Raw genomic sequence first — 24,838 nt, 5'->3', positions numbered from 1 at the left:
ACAATTCAGTGAATTTATAGCATACAATATCCACAATATCAAAACTGCACGCCTGATATAGTGCAGGTCCAAATCAGACTCACCAAAGCATGGCCTTCTCTGACCACTAAGTCTTGTAACTTGCGAGTGGGTTGTCAGAGAGAAAAATCCCACTGAGGTCTAAAGAATTTGAAATCAATTCAACTTGATCCCAACTGTTGTGTCAAGGCACATTATATATTTTAAGGCAGAGGTTCTTAACCTGGGTTCGATCTAACCTTAGGGGATCGGTGAGTCAGTCTCAGGGGTTCGGCAGAGCTTCTGCCGTGACATGCACGGCTCATTTTGTGCACCAGTAAAAAACAGATCTATGTCTTCAATTTGAAAAAAAAAAATCATATTTTATTTTTCAGTAAAGAGGGGTTCAGTGAATGTGCATATGAATCTGGTGGGATTCGGTACCTCCAACAAGGTTAAGAACCACTGTTTTAAGGTAAAGACCCTAGAATGACAGAAAACCCCAATCAGATACGAGCACGTGCTTAACGACAGTGGGAAGGAAAAACTTCCTTTTAACAGGGAGAAACCTCCAGCAGGAGCAGGCCCTATGTAACAACAGATGGGGAGGCAGACAGGACAAAAGACACTCTGTGGAAGAGAGCCAGAGATTAATAATAACTAATGATAAACACAGAGTGAACACTTTGTGATGTTCCTCAGTCTATTCCTGAATAATCTGTAGCAGGAAGCATTACCCTGTTTAAAGAGGCCATTGTTATTAGGGAATACATCTGCCATGAAAGTGTGTATGTGGTCTCTAACTAGAGCTGGGCGATATGAGATTTTTTCATATCACGATATGTTTTTTTCATTTCAGGCGATAACGATATCTATCACGATATAAGCCAAATAACTATATTTGTAAGATTTAAATGTGCCGTTGCTCACAAGTAAAATGTGAAATAATCAGCAGCTTGTTTTTATTTAAATATTTATTTCCCATAATAAGTTCAACAGGGTAGATGTACTTAAGGAACATGAGACTTTTTCAGATAAATAAAGGCAAATATTGCAAACTACACAAAAGGCAGCCGCTAAAGCGTTTAAGTTTCAAAATAGAACAAACGAGACAGACTAAATTGTCAATTCCACTTAGAAACAAAATATTAATTCTAAAAATAAATCTTAGTTTGTTTTACAGAAGAACAGACAAAACTGACTAACTTTTGTCAATATCAAAGAAACTGAGAACTAAAAGGAAATTCTCAATCTCTCCTTGTTGTATAGCTTAGCTTTTCAAACAGTTTTAACAGTTACTTTAGTCTGACAAAAGCCGAATGACGAATTAGCGCTTCCAGTCAGAGACTGAGGCTACGTCCACACGTACACGGGTATTTTTGAAAACAGAGATTTTCCGTTTTCGTTTTAAAAAAATAATCCCGTCCACACATAAAGGCAGAAATGAAGGAAAACGCTGCCATGAACATGCCAAAGCAGCAGGTGGAGCTAGATTCCTAACCATGCAGAAATGTTGGCCAATCAGAAGTCTAGAAGCCTCGGTGGGAAAAAGTAAACAAAGCTGGGGCATAGAAGCAGAACCGAGTCCTATGTGTGGAGGGACAGTAACTGTGTGTATATGTAAGCATTTAAACACTGCAGAGAGTAGAATTAACAGTAACAGTATTGTAGAAATTCATTTCACCGAAACAATAACGTGGCGCACAGTGTGACGCATGCACCAGTTTATTGTATTTCCAGACTTGCTTTCGGCACAATTTACAGTGCACGCTACTCTGTTTTTGTCAGACTTGAAATAGCCGAAATACCTTCACACTACGGAACTTCTATGGCTCTTCCGTTCGACAATCTCTCCGGCATTGGAACCATCATCTGTTTTCTCTTCGGTCACGCTCGGTTGATTTTTCTAGTCGGCACACTCATTTCCTCCATTACCCGCTGGCTGTTTCCCAAACAAACACACGTGCGGCTTGGCACTTGTGCTGTACGTAACAAGTCACGCGACGTGACGCTGCGGCTGTGATTGGTTCGGCTCTGCGCTGCTTAATTTGGATTGGCTGACCTTTTTTTTTTTTTTTTTTTTTAAGAGGACAAGAGAGGCGAGGTCTATCGCGATAGCTTAATTTCTCTATCGAGTAAAAGTTATATCGCGATACATATCGTTATCGTTCTATCGCCCAGCTCTATCTCTAACCATGTACAGGGAAGTGGTACTCGCCAAAGTAATATCCACATGAACGCCAAGGTTTCCGAGCAGAACATTGCTTCCTGCTGCCATCGCTGCCCCAGGTGAACAACGCTCAAGTGCCCATTGTAGCAGTGGAGAGGGGTCAGCACGGGTTCTCTGAAAGGTTTATGCAGCTCTGTAAGCTGTGATGCACTGCATGTTCTGTCACCTTTCTGTCAGAGCCAGCAACGTGGTTTTTTTTTGCAGTTTGTACTACTGTAGCTCTACGTGTGCATTTATGTGCCATGGGCGCTGATGACTCAATCGCCGGTTCCCAGTTTGTCCCTTCCTGGAACACATTTGGAAGGTATAAAGGAGTGCATGCTGGGAACACGCCACAAGACCTGCTGCTACAGAGATGCTCTGACCCAGTCATCTCAGTTTCACCCTATGAGTGACTCAGGTCCTCACCATTTTCTCCTATTTTTGCTTCCAGCACACCAGCTTTAAAAACAGATTGTACATGTGCTGCGAGAGGAATCAGTTTTTACTATTGTGACTGATCAGGATTTGTCAGCGTACTCAAAATGTATTATTCTTCCACATTGGATTTCACCATAAGCTAAAGTCAGGAACAGCCAACTGTGACATTGTATCATGTGTTCTCTCTTTACTTGTTGACTTCCAGCTTTGTTGTCTATCTTCCTGTTTGACAGGGAGCAGATGGGCTCAGAGGTTTAAAGGGCAGCAAAGGAGAGAAGGTAACAAAGACAGAGAAACAGCGCAATTTGTTCTAAAATACAGTATACAAGGTATTTGTTCCAGAACCATCTGTTTAGGCTGTCTGTTAAATTATCTGGACATTCCTTTGTCTTCCTGTCTCCTCTCCTTTGCTGTGCCTGCAGGGAGAGGATGGTTTTCCAGGGGCCAAGGGGGAGATGGGGGCAAAGGGGGATGTTGGGGACAATGGAGCACCAGGGTCTCGAGGCGAAGATGGACCTGAAGGTCCCAAAGGCCAGTTGGGTCCCCAGGGGGAGGCTGGACTTATTGGTATTCCCGGAGAGAAGGTACAGAGCAAATCATAGCTGATCAGTAAAAGTATCAGTGAATAATCCTAACTCATATTGCACAACATGTATTAGGAGTCATGCTGCCTCCCTTTTTAGGGTAAACTGGGAGTACCGGGACTGCCAGGATTTCCAGGGCGACAGGGGCCAAAGGTGAACTAAACTGAATGAAAGTAAACCAGATGTTGAAGATATAATGTACGCAAAGCAAATCTATGCGTCTTTTTCCTCCCAGGGATCTGATGGGTTTCCTGGTTCAGTGGGAGCTTTGGGAGAAAAAGGGAAAAAAGTAAGTGGAGGGTTTGACATCGTGATGATATTTTCTCTGAAAAATGATGATGCTATTTCCTTCAATATTCTTCTTTTGTCCTCTAAATCAGGGCCCTGCAGGACAACCAGGAAGTGCAGGCCAGAGGGGACCAAATGTGAGTATCGTCTCAAAACAGATATTTGAGTAATGGCAGAAAGGACACGGTCAAGGATGCCATTGTCTCACTTTATGTCAGGGTCATTCTGGCTCAAATCAGCACGGGCTTTCTGCTTGAATCGTTCATTTCCATAAAAGTTTTATGGTGCAAAAATAAATATGATGATTTTGGTGAAATTTTTGCGTCATATATCAAATAGTTTTCAAGGCATGCTTTTTTGAAAAAAAATTGACCCATTTTCAGGCCTTTTCTTCTCTCATTGAAATCTGCAGCAATGTCTGAACATGAGTATCTCAAAAACTATTAAAGATAAAAGCCTGGAAATTTCAGTGGCCTTTCTTACCATCAAGATGAATCAGACTCTGTGATTTGAAACAAACATAAAAGTTTTGGCTAGTTAAAAAGTGAAACAAAAAAGAAATCCTGCACTCTTGCAAAGTCCTATATTGGAACATAGACTAATAAAAAGGTTTAATATTGCAAAAGACAATTAGTGGCGATTTCTGAATAGCATGTATTTGAATTTCACAGTACCGTAAAGTAAAAGATGTAAATACTTTATACAAAATTCTTAGTCACAAATGAAAAAAATACTATGATGTTTTTAATATAAATTGAAGAGGGACAAGAACATTGGCTGATTTGATCATAGTCTGTATAATTTTGTTCTTTTTTGTAACCTTTTTTTTGTACGTCTTCAGCTACAGCCTGCATTGAAGAGACCCTCTTATCAACATGTCACATCAGCTGCAACATGGCTGAGTTTTCACAAAGCAGCAATCATCAGAATCAGCCCTCATTTTGAACTCATTTTGACCTCATTTGCAAATTTCTGTGGCTGTATGTTGCACAGATATTATGGCAGTGACAAAATCTCTCCACAGAAAGATCGACATATAAACATCTGAAAGTACTACCTGTGTAGTAAAACTGGCACATTGCCGTTGCCACATTTATGGACACACTGTTCAGAAAGATGGAGCACATCTCCATTCAGATAAAATCCGATGCATGAAGAATTTTACCATCACATCTGCACATCTTCACATCTTTCCCAAAATGGTTTCTTCTCCTGTCCTCTCCTCTCTTGAAAGAAATTGAGCCATACTGTGTAGAAAATATGGTCATCGCCGTGATGATGTCACCAATCGGTTTGTGAAGCCCTGTTTTAAAACATCAGTGTTTTGTCGCGCCCATGCTCCAGAGTGTAAAGAGTGTCGATTCATCAGCGATCAAGCCTGGTTAGCAAAATTCTGAATTTATGGGTGAAGAGCATAGCCACACGTATCTGCTAATTAGGCCAAAGTAACAAACAAGCATCAGACACAACAAACACAGGCGAGAGAGACAGTTTGGTGACTCAGATTAGAGGAGTTTAAGGCTGGCAGAAAGCTCGCTGCTACAGCTCCCTGCATTTGCACATCTGTCAAAAGTGTGCAGAAAGGCTGTGACTCTAACTTTAAGCCTTCAAAATGAATTAAACAGGTGAGTTATCAAAAACTCCAGGCCTTTACTGTTGTCACGAAGGACTAAATTAGCTATAAAAAACTGTAATTGAAGCTTTAAATATGGTTACATCTGCTCTAAATTTATTCACCGGCCCACTTTAACAGGAAGCCTCTAGTGGCTGTTCAAAAAATTACATTTTGGCACTTCCCCATTGACTTTTTTGTTTTTGAGCCTCACAGGTTGCCACTTGCCCAGCAGTAATGTACATGCCTCTGCAGACGCACTGACTATCTTCTTTCTCAGATCTGTACAGGTTTGTTTGCCCTAACTTTGAAGTTTCTTCTTTGGCAGGGTGCACGAGGTGCCAGGGGAGCGAGAGGGCCTACTGGTAAATCAGGAGAAAAGGTTTGTTGACTGTATTGTTAGCCAATGGCAAAATCCTGTCACCATTAGCTATGGTTTAATATTTTTACCCATTACCGCCTCCTTGTTCTTCTTCTCTCTTATATTTTCATAGGGTGCTTCAGGACATGATGGCCCACCAGGGCCATCTGGAGAAAGGGTAAGAAAAATACTTTTAACCTATATTATCTTATCTTTAGATTTAGCTGTTTATAGGCTATTTTCTGTTTTTTAGGGACCTCAAGGGCTACAAGGAAGGAATGGAGAGCCGGGACCTAAAGGAGCAGTTGTGAGTGCAGTACAGAGATATGTAGACACATTCACAAAATTTCACACATACAGTGATGTGAAAAAAAGTTTTTTTCTCAGGAGTGTATGCAGTCCTGTGAAAAATTAAGTACATGATTCAGAACCGCTTTCAGCAGCAATAACTTGAAATAATCCTTTTCTGCATGTCTTCATTAGTCTCTCATAGGATTGTGGAGGAATTTTGGTCCACTTTTCTTTACAGTTTTGCTTTAGCTCATTGAGGTTTACGAGCATTCATTTATGAACAGCTCTATTTAAGGTCCCAATTTAGTATTTGAACTAGATTCAGACGTGTTGTTTGACCAGGCCTTTGTAACACCTTGATTCTTTTGTTTTCCAGCCGTTCTGTTGTAGATTTACTGCTGTGCTTTAGATCGTGGTCATGTTACATGACCCAGTTTCAGCCAAACTTCAGTTGTCACAGATTTTCTCAGATTTAATTCTGGAATAGTTTGATAAACAGAGGCATTCATGTTTAACTCACTGACTGCAAGATGCCCAGGTCCTGTGACTGCAAAATGAGTCCAAATCCCCAGCCCTCCATCACTGCGTTTGACAGGTGGTATGAGATGTTTTTCCCCAAACATGGCGCTGTGCGCATGTGTCATAGCCAAACATCTCCCCTTTGTTCTCAACATGGTTCCAGAAGTCTTCTGGTTTATTCTGATAAAACTTTGCACCGGGAGGAGGCCCTGGGGCAGACCCAGGACACGCTGGAGAGATTATATCTCTCGGCTGGCCTGGGAACGCCTTGGTATTCCCCCGGATAAGCTGGAGGAGGTGGCTGGGGAGAGGGAGGTCTGGGCCTCTTTGCTTAGGCTGCTGCCCCCGCGACCCGGCCCCGGACAAAGCGGATGAGGATGGATGGATGAACTTTGCAAACGTTCTTTTAGAAAGTCATGAATGTTAAGATGTAACCTGTTAACTGAGGCCTGCAGAGTCTAATCTTGGGGTGAATCTGCTAGGACATCCACTCCCAGGAAGATTGTGGTATTATGTTAACGCATATCCAAATGCACCAGACCATTAAACTACCAAAACATCTGCTTTTATAGAGGTGCTTGTGCTTGTTGATGATCATTTAATCAAGTGCATTTGATTACCTGCTCCTGATTGCTCTTTATCCTCTTAAATCCTGTGGACGCATTAAGAGTGCATTTAGTTTTTCACAGGACTGCAAATGGTGCTGTGGAGACTTTTTTTGACATAGATGTACATTTAGAACTGATTCATTGCTGTTTACAACTTCTTCTTGCAAGAAGAAAATAGACCAAGTTAGGAGGAAACCAAGTTTGTAGATCAAGCTGAAATTCTGTACAGTAAACAAAACAAAGATGAATTTGACCTCTAAGTGATTATTTGATATTCTACACTCTAAACTATTACCAGGTTCATGACTTGTTTAAAAGGTTGAAGGTGAAGGGTATTTTACCACCTCATATTTAACTTCCTGAGCTTCATTTCTCACCAAGTGTCTCTGTGTGTAGGGTCCAGCTGGGAAAGATGGGCTTCCAGGTCACCCAGGCCAAAGAGGAGAGCCGGTGAGTGAGGTCATGGGTCGTTGGTTAAAGATGTTCTTTTTGTCTCCCCACACACAAAAACTCATCTGAACATGCTTTATTTCCATATTTTCTATGCTGCAGGGATTCCAAGGAAAGACTGGACCCCCAGGACCTTCAGGTGTGGTGGGGCCTCAGGTAAGCACGAAAGTGTGAATCCTTCATGTGCTGAATGTTTTCATTGGTATTACTGAGCCAGTCACATTGTTATATTTTTTTCAGGGCAAATCAGGAGAGCCCGGCCCACCAGGGGACCGAGGTCACCCAGGAGCACCAGGTGTACCTGGAGAGCATGGTTTACCTGGGACTGCTGGGAAGGAAGGTGGAAAGGTCAGTCCACATTCGCAGGTCCACAGTGTATGATAGAAACACAACGCATGCTTCAATTTCACTATGCTTTTCATTTCCTCTCAGGGGGACCCCGGTTTACATGGGACATCTGGGAAAAATGGACCTCCAGGCATGAAAGGGTTCAGAGGGAGCAGAGGAGCCCCGGGCATTATGGTAACACACACACACACATTAATATTTAGTTCTTACTTTCTTAAGATTAGGAATAATATAAGATATAAATTCAAAATGATGTGTGATATTTCCAGGGACCTCCTGGTCTGAAAGGTGGATCGGGACCTCGTGGGTCACCAGGAGCCATAGTGAGTCTACAGCATGTCTTCTGGGTTTCTGTTTGTTGCATAGTTATAAAGTAGAATATTTCAAACATTTTAACCATTTTTGCTAGACTGTGATCAGGTGATTTCCGATTCACATATTCACTATAAAAAATTAAACAAAGACAGAAATGACACAATGGAGAGAAACCACTTGAGAGATCTTGAATACAAACCCAAGTATCAGAGTCAAGCGTGGTTAGTAATCCCAGCAGATCTTAATGCAGTCCTACATTAGCTAATGGCACAGCTGTTACCCTTTTTTTGCTTCCTCTTGGTAAATCACACTCATGGCACACTGATAGATACAGTCGCTACTGCCTGTGCAAGCCACTTTGTGGCTCAACCCTTGCTGACAATCAAAGTAATGTCCATTGTTCTGTCAGGGATTCTTGCTGTTGCTTTCCTGCTTTTTGGCAGAATATACTGACAAACATAATTTGCTGCAGATGGATAAAACAGTCCGATCTCAACTAAAATGGTCCTGAGAGAAATGGTGACTGTATGACAAATACTCTCCTGCCCCAATAAAAAGCTAACCATTTTCTTTAAAACAGCCAAACCAGAAAACATCAAGTCATTCATGTTGCTGCCTTAGCAAACACAGTTTGTAGCTCCAATGTGCATGTGTGGTTGAAGTAAAACCTAAAAGGAAAAAGCCAAAAGCACTTTTCAAATAGTATTTGGCATATATGTTATTTATGTCAAGTGCTATTATTTTCCTACAATGACTAAAAAAAACCCCCTGTTTTTTAAGCATTCAAGTGTCAACATGGTGTACTGATTGTTTCCAGGGGCCAACGGGTGAGAGGGGCCCTCCAGGACCAGCTGGTGCCATTGGACAGCCTGGTAGGGCCGGAGCAATTGGAGGACCTGGACCAATGGGAGAGAAGGGGGAGCCTGTAATTACATCTAATCTTCTATGTTCTTATATTATATTTGCCCATTTGGTCCATTTTCATAAGCAGCATGGATGAAAAACAAAGATCCATCAAAGTAGTCTGTCTTTGGTTGGATTGTTAGTTTTTACTATTGATATGTTTTTGTACAGAATAACAGGAATTAAATGTGTGTATTTGTGTCCCAGGGAGAGAAGGGTCCAATAGGACCGGCAGGTCAGGATGGGGACCAGGGACCTGTAGGGATGCTTGGGGCAATGGGCACTGCGGGACCTGCAGGAGAGGACGGGGATAAGGTAAAACCAAATGCACCTGTATGAGCCGGAGGGGATGGGTGAGTATGTGTCTGTACTGTTGTTATAAGCTGTGTCCTCTGTATGTGTCCACAGGGAGAGCAGGGAAAACCTGGACAGAAAGGCAGCAAAGGAGACAAAGGAGAAGGAGTGAGTCTGGAGCCGCAGACGTACATACTCAATAGTGCACAAAAACATGATCATACATGTTTGTTTCATCTTCCCTCTCTCCTCACAGGGGCCTCCAGGGCCTACTGGCCCCCAGGGGCCGATAGGTCAGCCTGGACTTCCGGTGAGTTTGCTTCTCTCATTTTTTCATTTTGAGGGTTTTGAAAATTGAAATGTCTCAATTTACACTGTCAGTGTCAATTCTTCAGCTAGCTTTTCACTTTGTAGTTTTTTATTTACCGTGGTGTGTATTTCATGATGAAACTGTATTGTATTCTTACCAGTAGTATGGGTACCAAACATCTGACGTATAAATAATTTACCCATCAGATCAATCCCTTCATAAATTATTTCCATTTGGTACTTTGTACTGATACTTCACAGTTTGTTGTCTCTCTCAGTCAAACAGGTTTAGTGGGAATTACATCATTTCAGAAAGTTAAATAAACAATTTCAGTCATAAAGACATTTCTCACTCTCCCCTGCATAACAGGGTCTAGATGGTTTGCCAGGTCCTCGGGGCCAACAGGGCATGTATGGCCCCAAAGGAGATGAAGGTCCCAGAGGCTTCAAGGGCTCTACAGGACCAATAGGATTACAGGTGAGACTCTTATTTTATGAAGGCAAACAATAAAGTCTGCACTCTCGTCATATAATGCTGTATGTGTTCTCCAAGGGCATGCCTGGCCTACCAGGAGAAAAAGGCGAGAGTGGCCATGTGGGACTGATGGTGAGCTCTTAATCTGTTTTATTATTTGCCACATTTTTTCCACTCCATTTTCTATAATCAGTAAACTTGTTTCTGTCTCATCACATAATTTAGGGTCCACCTGGACAACAAGGACCTTCTGGATCTCAAGGACCTATTGGGGGGCAGGTAAGTCTCACAGGCATATTTGTGGATCTGCATTTAGTCAAGCGCTTGATTTACGTTTTGATGAAATTAAAAAGTCTCTGTGGTGAACAGGGGCCACCTGGTCGTCCCGGGATGATTGGGCAGCCAGGTGTTGTTGGAGAGAAGGTAAAGAAAATAACAAATAAAACAGCTTTTAGATATTGATGCTCTTTCCAGATGATCTTACACCTAATTTGCCTTCCCTCTTAGGGTGAGGATGGTGAGGCAGGTGATCCTGGAGCAGTTGGTGTTTCAGGAAAGCCAGTGAGTTTGTTTGCTTATTTGGAAGGCACGGACATCCTTTAATCCATTTATAATACTCAATTTTTTTCTCTTTTCCTTTGACATACCCAAGATGATCACTTACTCTGTTCTTTTGTTGTTTTAGGGAGCAAAAGGAGAACAAGGGGAGAAGGGAGATACGGGTCCTCCAGGAATGTCTGGTCCTCCAGGAGCTAGAGGCACCCCAGGGGAGGATGGAGCCAAAGGCAATGCTGTAAGCGACATTCATGACAAAAAAAACATACTATTTAAGTGTTTATCAGTATTATAATACTAGTCAACCCAAACCACTGTAATACACTATGAAAATCTTTGATTGCCTGATTACGTTTAATATAGTTTGTGGTACCCTAACATTCTTCCCTTCCTATACTGTTTAATGTACTAGACAAGCAGGAAATCCTACTCCTACTCCAACCACTTGTTGGAAACCTGTTCAATTGCTTATTAACACAATCTTTTCACATATTCAATGCTCCAGTCACATGTCGGGAACTGTTGGGAAGTGCATTTAGGCATGTAGAACTGAGCATCAGAATGGATAGCAAAAGTGATCTAAGTGACTTCGAATGTAGATTTGTTGATGGTTCCAGATAGGCGGGTATTAGGCTGGAGCATTTCAGAAACTGCCAGTCTACTGGGATTTACACACACAGTCATCTCCAGACAAAGAATGGTCTGAAAAAGAGAAAATATCCAGTGAGCAGCAGTTTTCTGAAAACGCCTTGTTGATGCCAAAAAGAGAGAATAATCAGAGCTCATATGAAGACAACAATAACTCAAAAAACTACTTGTTACAATCAAGGTATTCAGTAGAGCATCTCTTAATGCACAGCAGATCAAACCTTGATGAATATGGGCCTCAGAAAGAACTATAAAAATAAGGCTAGCAAAAAAAGCATTTAGCAATTAGCTAAAGACTTTACTACTAGCTTAAGACTTTAGAGACAGAAGCTTCACAACGCAGTGCTGTATTTAATTTCCATAATATATAAACAGTCAGAAAATCAAAGTAAAGTCCAATTAAGCAAGAAAAATTATGTTACGGAACATTTCAAGGAGTATTTCATAAAGAACATGATTAGAAAGAGAAATAATCTCACTTTAAAACTTAAAAGTGTTGTATACTTTGTAGCGAATGCACTGTTTCAATCATTTATGAAATACACTCTATGATGTACAACATGTTGGTGTAGTAGCGCTTCTCCTTCACTCTCCGCAGGGTCCTATAGGTCTGACTGGGGACCTTGGACAGCAGGGAGAAGCTGGACCCAACGTGAGTGTCTGCTCTTTGTTTTCTTCTTCTTCCTTCTCTTCTGTTTGATCTATCATCCTCATTCTGTTTGATGCATCCACTTTACAGAACAAAGACTCACCAAAAAAGAGCTTTCTAGGATAAAAAGTCATTATTTTTTTAAAGGACTTCAATGTTTCATCTTTGTCGGTTGCATTGCACTTGCAGTTTCCTGGAATTTGAATGAATTCAAACTAAAATGTTAAAAATATATGAGGACCCATAGAGAGGGAGATGTGGAATAAACCAAACTTTGAAATTACATCCGAGCTAAATTTGAAAACACCAGGCAAACATATATTTTAGATGATCTGTGGAGAAACAAAGCTCCTCGTGAGCTCTTATATTTCCACTGGAAACTAAAGTACATAAAATCCTCATTATGTAACATCTTTGTAGTTGTTGTTTTCTCAGTCAGACATCTACCAGGCTAGTTTTTTTCTTATTTTTTCCCCATTTTATTGCTTTTAAAGCTGTTATGTGTTCCTCTGCCCACAATCTTTGTTCCCCCATCAGGGTGTTGATGGCCTCTCTGGATCTAAAGGAGACACAGGAGACCCTGGAAACCTTGTAAGCTGTAGACTGCTGTATGAACACAAAAGAAAACGCAACATAATGACCGACCAGCTAACCTTTTTCTTTAAATGTACCAGGGACCCCCAGGGGCACCCGGGGAACCTGGACCACCTGGGCCTCCAGGGCGAAGGGTCTGTCTGTTTTTCTTATGATGTTCTTTTGTCTGCATGCAGAAACCTCATTTTCTATTTACTGTTAAATCTGAAGATTAAAACTTCTGCTGTTGGGCAGAGGTTGGGAGTATTTTTGCTTAATGCATTCTCACTGTGCGTATGTGTGTGTGTGTTTGTGCATGACTGCACCCTTATGACAGATTCAGGTTAAAATGTTTTAAAATGTTGTTCTTCAGGGCCACATGGGGAAACCAGGAAAGGAAGGAAAAGCAGGCCTGAAAGGAGCGAAGGTGAGAGTTTGAAACAAGTCTTTCAATAATAACTTCTAAATACTGGCAGTGCCTGAAAGCTGACTTGCTCTCTGTCACTGCAGGGTGCTCTGGGATTGGAAGGTCCCATTGGGAAGACGGGCCCTGTGGGAGCCCAGGGGCATCCTGGCAAGCCTGGTCCCCAGGGTCTGAGAGGGATCCCCGGGCCTGCAGTGAGTTAATTTAGGAAAAGCACAGAAGGAGTGAGTAAAGCACGGAATACATGATGTTTCAATCATTTCTTTGTCTTCTTTCAGGGTGAGCAGGGTTTAAATGGACCACCAGGCCAGACAGGACCACCAGGTCCCATGGTAAGATAACCCATCAAATAGCAAATCTGAGAAGTTTTCAACAAAATCACGCTTCCATCTTGCATTAAAACCACAGTTTGATGTTTTTGCATATTATTCTAAAGATAATTTAAAAGAAAAAATACGTGTGTAGCACATAAAACCGAACTATAAAGGTTAACATTACATTGCAATATAAAACACCTAGAGGCAACTGTTGTTGTGATTTGCGCTATATAAATAAAATTGAAGTGGATTGAATTGACTCATCATTTCATCTCCTCAGGGTCCACCGGGTATAACAGGACTGAAGGGAGACCCCGGCAAGAAGGGAGACAAGGTGTGTTCATACTGTACTCACAAATATTCAAGTTATCCTTTACTGGGACTTTTCTTTGACCTCATCTCTGATATCTTTGTAGGGTCATGGTGGTGTAATAGGTCTGATAGGGCCACCAGGAGACATTGGAGAGAAGGGTGACAGAGGACTACCAGGAAACCAGGGATTACTGGGTCCAAAGGGAGATGAGGTGCTTAAAAAAATGCTTGAACACACTCTCCAAGCAAGCAAATAACACAAGATGTGTAGAGGTGTATCATGAAAGTCCAGTATCAAATCATGGAGACATCTAGATGCTGCTGTCACAGTTTTAGCTTTATGATGATATGCAAAGTATAAAGTTTGCTATAAACAATGGTTTAGTATCTGTTTTTGATAGAGTGAGTAAAGAACTGAAATTTGTCCAGTTATATAAATGTAAAGAAAATGCATATTTAGTCCCTGAAGGTTCTTATCTATTTCAGATATTATAATGTCATGATGTTACCTAGCAACCACCTTCCAATGGGATAAAATTACAAAATGTTATTATTTATGATAATAGTGATAATAATTACTATAACCACTTATAAAAGTATCACATCATTTTAATTTAATGGCAGTAATATCTAATTTAGCAAATATTAAATTACATGTTTGGCACATTAACTTATGAAGTCAAGTTTACTGTACTTAGACACTATATGAAAGGTTTAATGCCACATAATAATTATGTAAATGTAGTTAAAGCGACAGGATTTTAAGGCAGAGTGTCTTGGTATACTTTTTCAACCTTGAACAAAATCTTAGATACAAGTGTTTTATTTAGTGCTGTCAGTGTTAATCTCATTAAAATGACGTTAATGCCACAACCGCGTTAACGCGGCAAAATCTCCGTTAGCGAGTTAGCGCGGATCGGCCTGTTGAAGGTGAACAGAGACAGTTCACCTTCAAAGTAAAAGCTGCACCTTTTGAAGTGTGTAGCGCTAAACCAAAGAAACAACTTGCTTTAACAATAAGAACAATTCATAAATATCATAAGAACATATTTCTGTCACTTTTTATCACTTGATAAATTGTTGGTATGACTGATGATTGCGGACACTGATCTGTTTATTAACTACAACATGATCATTATTTTTAATGTCTATATACTTTTAATCGGTTTAAACAAATATCATTTGGCATTAATCCCAAGCTTTCCAGTATTATTCTGATAATTAACTGCACGTAAAAGGAATCTGCTGACTATGTTCACCCCACTGTGTAATATTAGGGTCCAGTTGGTTCATCAGGTCCTCACGGTCCACCTGGTCCTACGGGTCTGTCTGTGAGTTTGCACGATTATTTTCCTACATGACTTATAAACACATAAGCATGGAGATTTCTGAAACAGTGCATCCGTGTTTCCTCTTTTTTGCTCTCTCATTTCTCTCATAGGGTGTGATTGGTCAGAAGGGCTCTAAAGGAAATCAGGTAACTCTGAGATTCATCATTTCACACAACTGAATTATTCAGTGCTGTTATATTACACCATAACTACTCATAACTGAAACTGAAAGACTGATCATTTTGTGGCTCATTTAGGGTCCAATTGGTCCTAGAGGAGACACTGGGCCCGCAGGACCTCCAGGACTCCCAGTGAGTAATATTTAGTTCATTCAAGAATCGTATGACCTTTGTTTACTTTGCCATTGATCCATGTGCATCTGGACTCTTCTCTTCTTTTTTTGTCTACTTCAATCCATTCTTCTTTCTGTCTTTTCATCTACTTCCGTCTCAGGGACTACCAGCAGCTGGTGTGGTCCCTCTGCCACAACGAGGCAGAAGGAGGAGAAATCACTCCTGGGTGGATGGTGCTGCACTTGAAGATGAAGAGGATGGGGAGGAGGAGGCCATAGGTGGGGGAGAGGAGGAAATGATGCAAGGGGATCAGGCGGAGCAGGACAGCCAGCTAAACGAAAAGACGGGCCAAGGCATGGAGGAAGTGTTTGCCTCTCTATCCTCGATGAAAGTCGAAGTAGAAGGTCTGCGCACCCCGCAAGGGACATACCACAGCCCCGCCCGCACCTGCAAAGAGCTTTGGCTTCTCCACCCAGATCTCCCCAACGGTACTTCATCAGTTTATGTTCTTGGCCATCTGTTGAGCACAGCTGTCTCATTTCAAGATAATCTGTAGATTTTTTCTGCTGCTTCTGTCTGCTGTGGCCTTGGCCCCCCTGAGGTCCTCTCTTTGTCTCTCTATCCAGGCGAATACTGGATAGATCCCAACCAGGGTTGCCATAGAGACTCCTTCAAGGTGTTTTGTAACTTCACCGCACAGGGAGAGACGTGTCTGTACCCCGACAAGAAGTTCCAGTCGGTTCGTTTACATAAATAACACAGTGTGCTATTTTTTTGGAGCAATACGATTAACATTAAAAATAAGCAGGAGGCTGTATCAAAAGCTGCATGATGTAAACACTATTTAGTCATCACCAGTTTGCTGACTGTGTGAATTTGGAGGTGATTCTTTTGTTTGTCTGTTTTTAGGTAAAATTAGCATCCTGGAAAGAGGAAAAGCCTGGCAGATGGTACAGTCAATTCAGGAAAGGAAAAAAGGTATAGTTTGATGATTATTGCACATATTTGTTGGGCTTAACACATCTGGATGAGTGCCAGTTGCAAAGCTTTAAAAGAAACTCTGAATTTTAGAGACACTTGGGGCAGATTTACTAACAGACTGTGCCAGCACAAAATCCTCTTTTGGCATAAGAAAAGCTGCTGCTGGTATTTACTAAAGACACACAGTGTCAGTTTGCAACTGAAGGATGTTTTTGTCGCTGGCCTCTCCACATAAATATTTGTCTGGGATTCTCTTCCAGAGCTTAACATTTTGAGAGGATAGGATTTAAATGATTAAACGTGATTTATTAAAGTTTGTAGCCTCACATTGAGTTAAATTAATAGTGAAATAAGGCATGTCTTATTTTTTTCACCTCATCCGGCTTAGGAGTTAGACCAGATTATCTACTCATTAGAAGGTTGGTGATTCGATCTCTGGCTCCTCCAGTCTTCATGCCAAAGTTTTCTTGGGCAAATTATTGAACCTTGATGCACTGATTGGATTGTTGAATGTTAGCTAGAAAGTAGGGTACAAAATGCCTATGTAAGGACCAGTAAATTTACTTAAAATAACATTAATTTTAAATAACAAAGAGAACAAGTTAGTTATAAGAATGAGTAAGGCAGATGGCTCAAAGCTGTGAGTCCTGTGCCAAAGCTTTGGCTGTCTAACTCAGAGTCCTCACCCTGCATGTTTAGACCCAAGCCCCACATATTTCTGGCTCTCAGTAACACTGTTTTTATCAAACAGAGCTGAACTTAATTGAACTGTAGTTAACGCGGAGTGTCGGTGGATGATGCCTCAATAATGCAACCTCTTTTACAGAGAGTCAAGTTACTTTTTACAGTGAGCAGAGGTACTTATAGTAAATCACACTTATAGTCACATTTCTACACAGAAATCAGTACACAGTGAAAAAGTCTTTGACGCCTTTACTCAGAAGCACTCGCACAAAGAGTGACTTTCATGTCATTTCTTTTTTCTTAGTTGTTTTTAACATATTGAAATATCTGTTAGATTCATGTCTGAATGTTCTGTATGTAGTATTAAAACATTGATCCAGCAGCCACAGAGTGAAAAAGACACACACAAAAACATCTGGGGTGAATTTACACACATTAACAGTATCTTCATCAAGGCTCTGGATCTGACTGTAAACACTTTTACAAGTGGTACAGGTCACCTGTTACCCACAGATTTAAGGTTTAGAAAGGTTTGTAATATTTTGCATCTTTGTCTTTGCTTTTTTGCTATTGTAACATCGTGTTAATTTGTCGAACCAAGTAAATCTGGTCTAAGCATCTTACAGATTTCATGAGTAATTCCAAACCATCTGATTTAGACTTAGACTTTGGCAGCAATCGTATCAGTGATGGGTACACCAGGAACTGTCTCCCTCACTAAAGGCCAGTTCATGCTTTTTGCATGCAAACGTCAGAGTGACGCACATTTCATCATGTACATAAATCTGTGTGGGTGGATGAATACTCCTCTGCAGACGTGCAGCCCAAAATATTTGACTGAGTGGACTGCGCAGACTGCATGGGCCAGTGGGGAAATAATAAATACTGTGGGATATGTGACGAGGTTTTTTGTTATCCACAATTTTAGATTTCAGCTTTAAATGAATACAAAGACACAGATGGCTTTAAACTCCTGCTAAGAAATAGTTCCAACTTCTCCAGAAATCCTGTCCGCCTACTGTGGTACTGTAGAGATGGGATGGAAACACACTCTGGCTTTAAAATCGCTTGGCTCACCTAAAGAATCATTGGTGTGTTGCAGCAAGCCAATTTGTGACTATAGCTGCTGCATTCTACTGCAAAGATCCTGAAACTTAAAATTATTTAAAAGTCAAAGCTAACCTCTCATGAACATCCATGGGGACCATGTGTTTTTTCTGGTTTGATGTAAGGGGCAGCAACCCTGTCAATAATAAAATATTTATCTGTCTGTATTGCAGACAGGTGCATAGTATTTGTAATAGCAACCATATTCACATCTGCATGTGTTTACCTTAGCTGGCTATTCTCATGGGAAAATTGGCTGCATTAAAAGCTAATAATAATAATAATAATAATAATATCATAATAACAATAATAATAACAACAACAATAATAATAATAAAGCTTGAATAGGTTTGTGTCCTTGATGTTCAACTGCAAAATAAACATACATTTTTATGCTAATTATGGTACTTTCGTACTTATCATGTCAAGTAAAAGGAAAGTCCAGCGGTTAATAGCGGAATAGGCAGCATGTTCTGCAAAACTTGCTAACTCCAACAAGAGGAAGAAGAAGTCTGCAGGTGAAGACAGAGAATAATTGTGCAGCCAAAGCTGCCCAGCTAAGACTGTTAAAGAGGAGAAATTAAAATGCTTTTTGTTTTTTTAAGTTTTAGTGAGGGAGGATTCAGGTGAGGGCAAAAATCTGAATGTGTGCTGCTCCGTCAAATGAACTGCTGTGGCCTGGAGGGATGCAGGTGCTGCTCCATTCTTGTCTTTACGAGTTCAGAATTCTGCAAAGGGTAGTAGACTTGGAAAAACAAGCTCAAAGAAAACTTCAGATTAATGTTAAACAACAGTTGTGTGGTAAATTTAAATTTAAAAATAATATAACAGTTTAAAAAAGCTAAGAGGTATGAAAGTTGGTTTGTAAAACTAGTACTCTACGTGTACTAGATGTGCCCGTTTCTTGTCATTTCAAAACATGTGTCTCTCTGACTTGTGCTGCACTTTGCTCGGCGCAGCAGGAAACCATTATAGACACGAATGGGTTTCAGAACACAGCGCTGCGTGTGCTGCGTCCGATGTGAAAGGGCCTTAAGGCTAGGAAGCTTGGTTAACAAGTTTTTGTGTGCATATTCTGATTTACACTTCTAGGGCAAACATTTGTAGAACCAACAATGTAACCTACTTAAATGCCCAGCGGTCAAAGGAGCTTGCAAAGAAAAGCGTCTGGACTTCTTTAAGTTGCTTGAAGACGTTTCACCTCTCATCCGAGAAGCTTCTTCAGTTCTAAGGTCAAATGGTGGAGAGTCCCAGATATAAACCTAGTGGGAGTGACCCCCCACAGAGGGACAAAAGGACCCCCTGATGATCCTCTAATCGCCTGAGCCAAGGTGGGAAACTGGGCGTGGGTCCCAATCAGCCAGAGTTTCGGGTGTGTTCATTGTGAAACCTGGCCCCACCTTATCATGCGAATTCCTGAGGTCAGATGGCCCAGGATGTGAGTGGGCGTTAAGGCGTCTGGGAAGGGATCTCAAAACTGGATTATAGATGGCAGAGAGTTGGTGTCGTAAACCCCCGCCTCTGTTCAAAGATGGTCGCTCACAGTGGACATAGATGGCTTCTTTGTCCATTCCCATTTTATTACAGTGTATCCATATGAATGGCCCACCCTGTATAATGACCTAGTCTGCAAGATCTTCATCTCCAACCTCTAGCAGAGCTATGGCAGCATTCCAAGGGAGACTGGGGACACTGAGTCCAAATAGATCATGTTTAGCATCTCCACTGGTGAAGCTGCTACTCTGAGCTGCGGCTTCAGGGTGTTTGGTGCCCGTTGTGGTGGTGACTCCCAAACTAGATGGTGGACACTGGAGGTAAAGGGAATAATCAGGCTGAAGGAGTCCTATCAGGCTTGGTTAGCCTGGGGGACTTTGGAGGCAGCCGATAGCTACTGACAGGCCAGTGGGCAGCGGCTGAAGCAAAAACTGGGAGGAGTTCTGCAAGACCATGGAAAAAGGCTTTTGGACTGCCTCGGAGAGATTCTGGCAAACTGTGAGGCAACTTGGGAGGGGAAAGATGTGCTTTACCTGCACTGTGTATCGTTGGTGGAGCGCTGTTGACTTCGACTGAGGATATAGTCGGGCGGTGGAAGGAATACTTCGAGGACCTCCTTAATCCCTCTGACATGTCTTCCGTAGAGGAAGCAGTCTGGGGATGAGAGGGCCGGTGGCAGTAAATCGGACTTGTTCCCGGCAAGGCTGCTCTTTGCCTTTGTCATCGATCCTGTTCATAATTTTTATGGACAGAATTTCTAGGTGTAGCCAAGTGGGAGAAGGCATTTATTCGGGTGGTCTGAGAATCTTGTCTGCTTTTCATACATGATGTGGTTCTGTTGGCTTCATCAGGTGGTGGCCTTATGAAGCCACCCTACTCTCATCTATGGTCATGAGCTTTGGATAGTGACCGAAAGAATAAGATCGCAAATACTAGGGGTGGAATTGAGCTTTGTCTTTGCTGGTCTCTCCCTTAGGGAAAACAACATGTTTGTTTGATTTTTTTCTCTCTATTTGCCCAGCATTCAGATAAGCGAAGAACCTTTGTAACGCAAGTAACAAGATACTTGCAACCGTAAGGTGATTACCGAATTTAACATAGCAATGCTTTACATACCGTGCTACTGAAAAATGTAATGTGATTGCAGTAATGTGTTACTTTGTAATGTGTTACACCCAAAACTGTTTGCAGTTATATTTGCTTTGTCTGCACTGTTTTGACTTTGTATGGTGTTGTTAATGAGTCAGTGTGATCTTGGTGCTCCAGTTTTCCTACTCCGGGTCAGATGGCGTTTCAGTCCACATTGTCCAGATGACCTTCCTGAAGCTGCTAAGTGCCACAGCCAAGCAGATATTCACCTACCACTGCCTTAACTCTGCTGCTTGGCTGCACACCGCCACGTACAACCACGAATACGCACTGCGCTTTAGAAGCAGCGACGGCGAGGAGCTGACATACGAGAACACACATTACATCACTGCACTATACGACGGGTGTCGGGTGAGGAACTCAGACACGCTTTTGAGGATAACTTATTAATTAATGATTTTATTATTTATTTACTTTATTCAATTGTCTTTGTCTGCTCTAGACACGCTCAGGGCAGGAGAGGACAGTTTTGGAATTTGACTCTCCGCTGTCCAACACGCTTCCCATCATCGATGTAGCTGTGTCCGATTTTGGAAATAAGAACCAGAAATTTGGTTTCGAAGTTGGCCCGGTTTGTTTCAACGGTTAACAGAGTCAGGGAGTAATTTACAGGGAAAACGAGCCATGGACATTTTTTACATGCAGGGATAAAAAGAAAAAAAAAATGATTCAAAACCACATATTTATAAGTTGATATACCTACAACAGTGTTCCTTCTTCTGTACACACACTCGTTTGCATACTCTGTCCTTCATTCACACAGCCCTGTCATGCATTCTCACTGTGGGCTTACATGCTGTGATTAAGAGAACTGCATACATGTAATGATTGTTAAAAACCCCTCAGCGACACTCATTTTGTCCTCTTTTCTTTTTGAAGGAGTAAGTGGTGCTCTCACAGTTTCATTCGTGTCCTTCTGTTCTTACAAATAATGAGCTGTGCACTCAAATCTCATCCATATGTAGTCACACAGAAGCATGTTTCTGCAACATTCATTCTCCATGTTCTTCAGCATTGTCATCAAACCTAAATGTGTTGTGTTGTTTTTATCTGTTGTTGTTGTAATTTTTCAATTATGCCAATCTGTTATGTCATGTATATTGGAGTTTAATTCATCATGGTGCTATAATGGAGCTCCTTCTGGAGTAAATATTTTTAAAAAATGGGTACTGGGGCAGTGCATTTTTTTTCTTTTTTTTCAACATTGCGAAGCCATGTTTAATATTTTTTTTCTGCTTAACAAACTGTGGTGTGTGATTGCCTCGAGATCTTTCTATGCATATATGTGTGGGGAAGTGACTGATTAACATATTTTAATAAAAGTACACAATGTACATTTAAGTTAATATGATGAAATTTGTTTTTTTTTTTTAGTGAATACATTTGCTTAACAAAGACAACTCCAGGAGCAGCTTTAGTTCTGCAATTTCATAATACATGTCAGTTTGAAACTGTTCTTAGAGCCTGCAGGTGTGTCGGTCTCAGCAAATGTTGATGGTTTCTTATTGGTAACTTATTTTTTATTTCCTTTAAACTAAATCGCACTCGTGGACACATTTAAAAGATAGAACATGAAAATAAATAAATAAATAAAAACTAATGAACAAGATTAGCTACATAAAAGCTGCATAAAATTGCTAATCACATTCCTTAATAATCAAATTGCATTTGAAATTTAGCTGAATTATGCACACTGTCATGTACAATGTTGAACACACTATATCAGATTAGTTGTGTGTGGTCTGCTAGGTTGTGTTACGTTACAAGTGATTACCAATTCCTTCTTTTACCAACATTCAACCTTTATTTTTAGTTTTTAAAATCTAATTTATTTATTTATTTATTTATTTTGTATCTTCAAGTACTGCAGAGCTATGGTAGTTAGCATATCTGACAATTGTTTACAGTCACTTCATTGTTTCCAATTTCCTGTCACAAAGAGAGGTGCTGCTGCTGTCAGGGCTGGAGCTCCAGTTGGTGGTCGGTGGGACGTCATAATCTATCTTTGACACAACAGGTAACTGCTGCGTGATACTAAAATGAGAATAATTCTTAATTGGCTAGTATTTCTCGTGATGACTAGCAAGAGCAGCAATCTTTAAACGTCTAGTTGTGCGCATTCTTAGTTTCTTGGTATGAAATCCACCTATAATAAAGTATCTTGACCATAAGGGTAGAAAGTATAAAATGTTACAAAAATTGATTTATGCACTAAAATGCCATTCATACACAGCTGCACAGAAACCTGCTTCTGCAACATTCACTCTTCATGTTCTAAGTAAAAGTGTAAAAAGGGGGAACCTTGTTTCAGGTGAAAGCAGAAGTGTCTTAAACGAGCATTCTTTTTAATGGCCACCGGTGAGGCTACAGTTGTCACAAAAAGATGTGTGGTCTGATAGAAGTCATCATCTGTCAGTCTGCCCCAGGGCAGCTGTGGCTACAACTATAGCTTGCCTCCACCAGTGTGTGAATGTGAGAGTGAATGAATAGCAGAACTGTAAAGCACTTTGAGGGCCCAGAAAAGCGCTATATAAATGCAATCCATTATTATTATTATTATCATAGACAGCCATTGGACTTGACATTTTCCTGGTGAGTTTATGGGCTCAGCCATTCATTCATGGGGTAGCTCAGGAGGTAGAGCAGGTGATCTGCTGATTGGAAGTTTGGTGGTTCAATCCCTGGCTCCCCTAGTCTGTATGCCAAATATCCTTGGGCAAAATATTAACCAACTCCAATGGATGCTCTCTGATGCATCCATTGGAGTGTGAATGGTAAGTAAGCACTTAAAAGCATAGAAGACAGTGCATGTGTCTGGTGAATGTGAATGTGGCATGTTGTATAGAGCGGAAAAGTAGAAAAGCGCTATAGAGGAATCAGCCCATTTACCATTTCTGTTCATACTATTTCCATTTTTAAAATTTGGGTTATTCCAAGTTTCATAAAGGAGGATTATCTGTGATCCGATCATTACCATTTCAGATCAGTCCCTTTGCTCTGCCAAGAGGCCAAGACGGCAAAAGTAAATTACGATCATCTCAAGACTTTGAAATGGGATTTGAAGAAACAGAGGATCACACTGAGGTAGTTATGTCTCTGGAAGTGTCCATATTTTGGGGTAGTGTGGGGGTACTTGTTCTGAAAATTGAATGAATCACATAATAAATTACAAAATACATTAAGTTACTTTCTCTCAGCAGATAATTATTTGTTACAGTATTCGTTATATTACTTTCTAGTTAATCTTCAACATGGCCTGAGATGTACTGAATAAGCAATGCATCGAATTAACATAAACCAAAGGCTACAGCTCCACAGAAGACACACTTTCTTATAGTGATTAATTACTACCACGAAGCCAAGAGCAAAGCTGGGAAGGAAAATGTGGCCAGGCTGACTCTGCTGGAGAAAAAAGTAGTGCTAGAAATGGAGATTAATCCTACAAGCCTGACTGCTCATCACTGCTTTTGTTACCTGTTTAAAAGCAAGCTTTTGCTCTTTCACATGGGTCAGTTTCTCACAATTTGCTTTATATAAGCATGCTGTCTTTACAAAGAGTTGATGTCCTGTTAGCTGCTGCATTTGTGGCTGTTTGCATTTTCATCACGTTCTTGTTCTTTCACAAAACAAAACAAAAACAACATTGCTCATATCTTCACTGCACACAGCTTCTGAGGAGTGAAGATTGTAACACAAGTGCAGGAAAAAAAAGACCTGAAAAATGAGCCGATTTTCCAAATACTTGAGATACTTATGGAGCTCTTCATGACGTATAGTAAAACTACATTTTGTGAGTGTAACGAGCACATGTTTGAACTCCCTTATTTTGAAAGGTCACTGTGTAGGCTGATGTGTAAAATGTTAAACCTATCGTTAACTGGATTGCAGTGACCTTAACATGCTTGAAATGTCATCTCTAAACATGAATTTAAAACCCAATTAAATTTTGAATCATTTCCAAAGTGCAGAATATCGAAGGTGAAAATAAAGCCACTGCTGGGTTTACATCAGCAGCATTCAAAAGCTTTCACTGAAAATAATAAAAATACAAAAATAAGTAATAATAATAATAATTTCTTTAACCAGAACATTTGAGTGAAAAGTGATTCATGAATTTCTGGCTGGGCCCTGTTGTTTGGTTGGCATGAAGTCAAGTTTGTCTTTAATTTCACACAGCTGGAGTAATGAGGTTGTGCGTAAGGTGTATGACTATTTGTTATTGGGTTTATACTACAGGCCGAGCATGCGTGCACTATATTTCTCTCTCGCCACCCATGTCTTCTTCAGTTGGCCTTTCCTGTTACTCTCTCTCTCTGC

General features: G+C 40.8%; 1 protein-coding gene across 1 annotated transcript in view; it reads left to right on the top strand.

Annotated features, from left to right (window-relative positions):
- LOC308394958 (uncharacterized protein) overlaps positions 1–21,863 on the top strand; it is a 49,583-nt gene extending 27,720 nt beyond the window's left edge. The window contains exons 28-66 of the mRNA XM_080879595.1: positions 2,881–2,925; positions 3,070–3,231; positions 3,331–3,384; positions 3,467–3,520; positions 3,612–3,656; positions 5,460–5,513; positions 5,626–5,670; positions 5,746–5,799; positions 7,307–7,360; positions 7,463–7,516; positions 7,601–7,708; positions 7,793–7,882; positions 7,978–8,031; positions 8,841–8,948; positions 9,134–9,241; positions 9,335–9,388; positions 9,477–9,530; positions 9,900–10,007; positions 10,083–10,136; positions 10,230–10,283; positions 10,374–10,427; positions 10,512–10,565; positions 10,690–10,797; positions 11,806–11,859; positions 12,394–12,447; positions 12,531–12,584; positions 12,803–12,856; positions 12,940–13,047; positions 13,132–13,185; positions 13,451–13,504; positions 13,587–13,694; positions 14,760–14,813; positions 14,924–14,959; positions 15,071–15,124; positions 15,267–15,594; positions 15,733–15,845; positions 16,016–16,084; positions 20,639–20,872; positions 20,964–21,863. Of these exons, the coding sequence (XP_080735721.1) occupies positions 2,881–2,925; positions 3,070–3,231; positions 3,331–3,384; positions 3,467–3,520; positions 3,612–3,656; positions 5,460–5,513; positions 5,626–5,670; positions 5,746–5,799; positions 7,307–7,360; positions 7,463–7,516; positions 7,601–7,708; positions 7,793–7,882; positions 7,978–8,031; positions 8,841–8,948; positions 9,134–9,241; positions 9,335–9,388; positions 9,477–9,530; positions 9,900–10,007; positions 10,083–10,136; positions 10,230–10,283; positions 10,374–10,427; positions 10,512–10,565; positions 10,690–10,797; positions 11,806–11,859; positions 12,394–12,447; positions 12,531–12,584; positions 12,803–12,856; positions 12,940–13,047; positions 13,132–13,185; positions 13,451–13,504; positions 13,587–13,694; positions 14,760–14,813; positions 14,924–14,959; positions 15,071–15,124; positions 15,267–15,594; positions 15,733–15,845; positions 16,016–16,084; positions 20,639–20,872; positions 20,964–21,110 (3,204 nt within the window). The 3' untranslated portion in view covers positions 21,111–21,863. The remainder of the gene's footprint in view (positions 1–2,880; positions 2,926–3,069; positions 3,232–3,330; positions 3,385–3,466; positions 3,521–3,611; positions 3,657–5,459; positions 5,514–5,625; positions 5,671–5,745; positions 5,800–7,306; positions 7,361–7,462; positions 7,517–7,600; positions 7,709–7,792; positions 7,883–7,977; positions 8,032–8,840; positions 8,949–9,133; positions 9,242–9,334; positions 9,389–9,476; positions 9,531–9,899; positions 10,008–10,082; positions 10,137–10,229; positions 10,284–10,373; positions 10,428–10,511; positions 10,566–10,689; positions 10,798–11,805; positions 11,860–12,393; positions 12,448–12,530; positions 12,585–12,802; positions 12,857–12,939; positions 13,048–13,131; positions 13,186–13,450; positions 13,505–13,586; positions 13,695–14,759; positions 14,814–14,923; positions 14,960–15,070; positions 15,125–15,266; positions 15,595–15,732; positions 15,846–16,015; positions 16,085–20,638; positions 20,873–20,963) is intronic.
- The last annotated feature ends 2,975 nt before the right edge of the window (positions 21,864–24,838 follow it).

Source organism: Rhamphochromis sp. 'chilingali' (assembly GCF_963969265.1).
Source record: "Rhamphochromis sp. 'chilingali' genome assembly, chromosome: 4".
Lineage (NCBI taxonomy): Eukaryota > Metazoa > Chordata > Actinopteri > Cichliformes > Cichlidae > Rhamphochromis > Rhamphochromis sp. 'chilingali'.
This window is presented reverse-complemented; position numbering and strand designations above follow the sequence as displayed.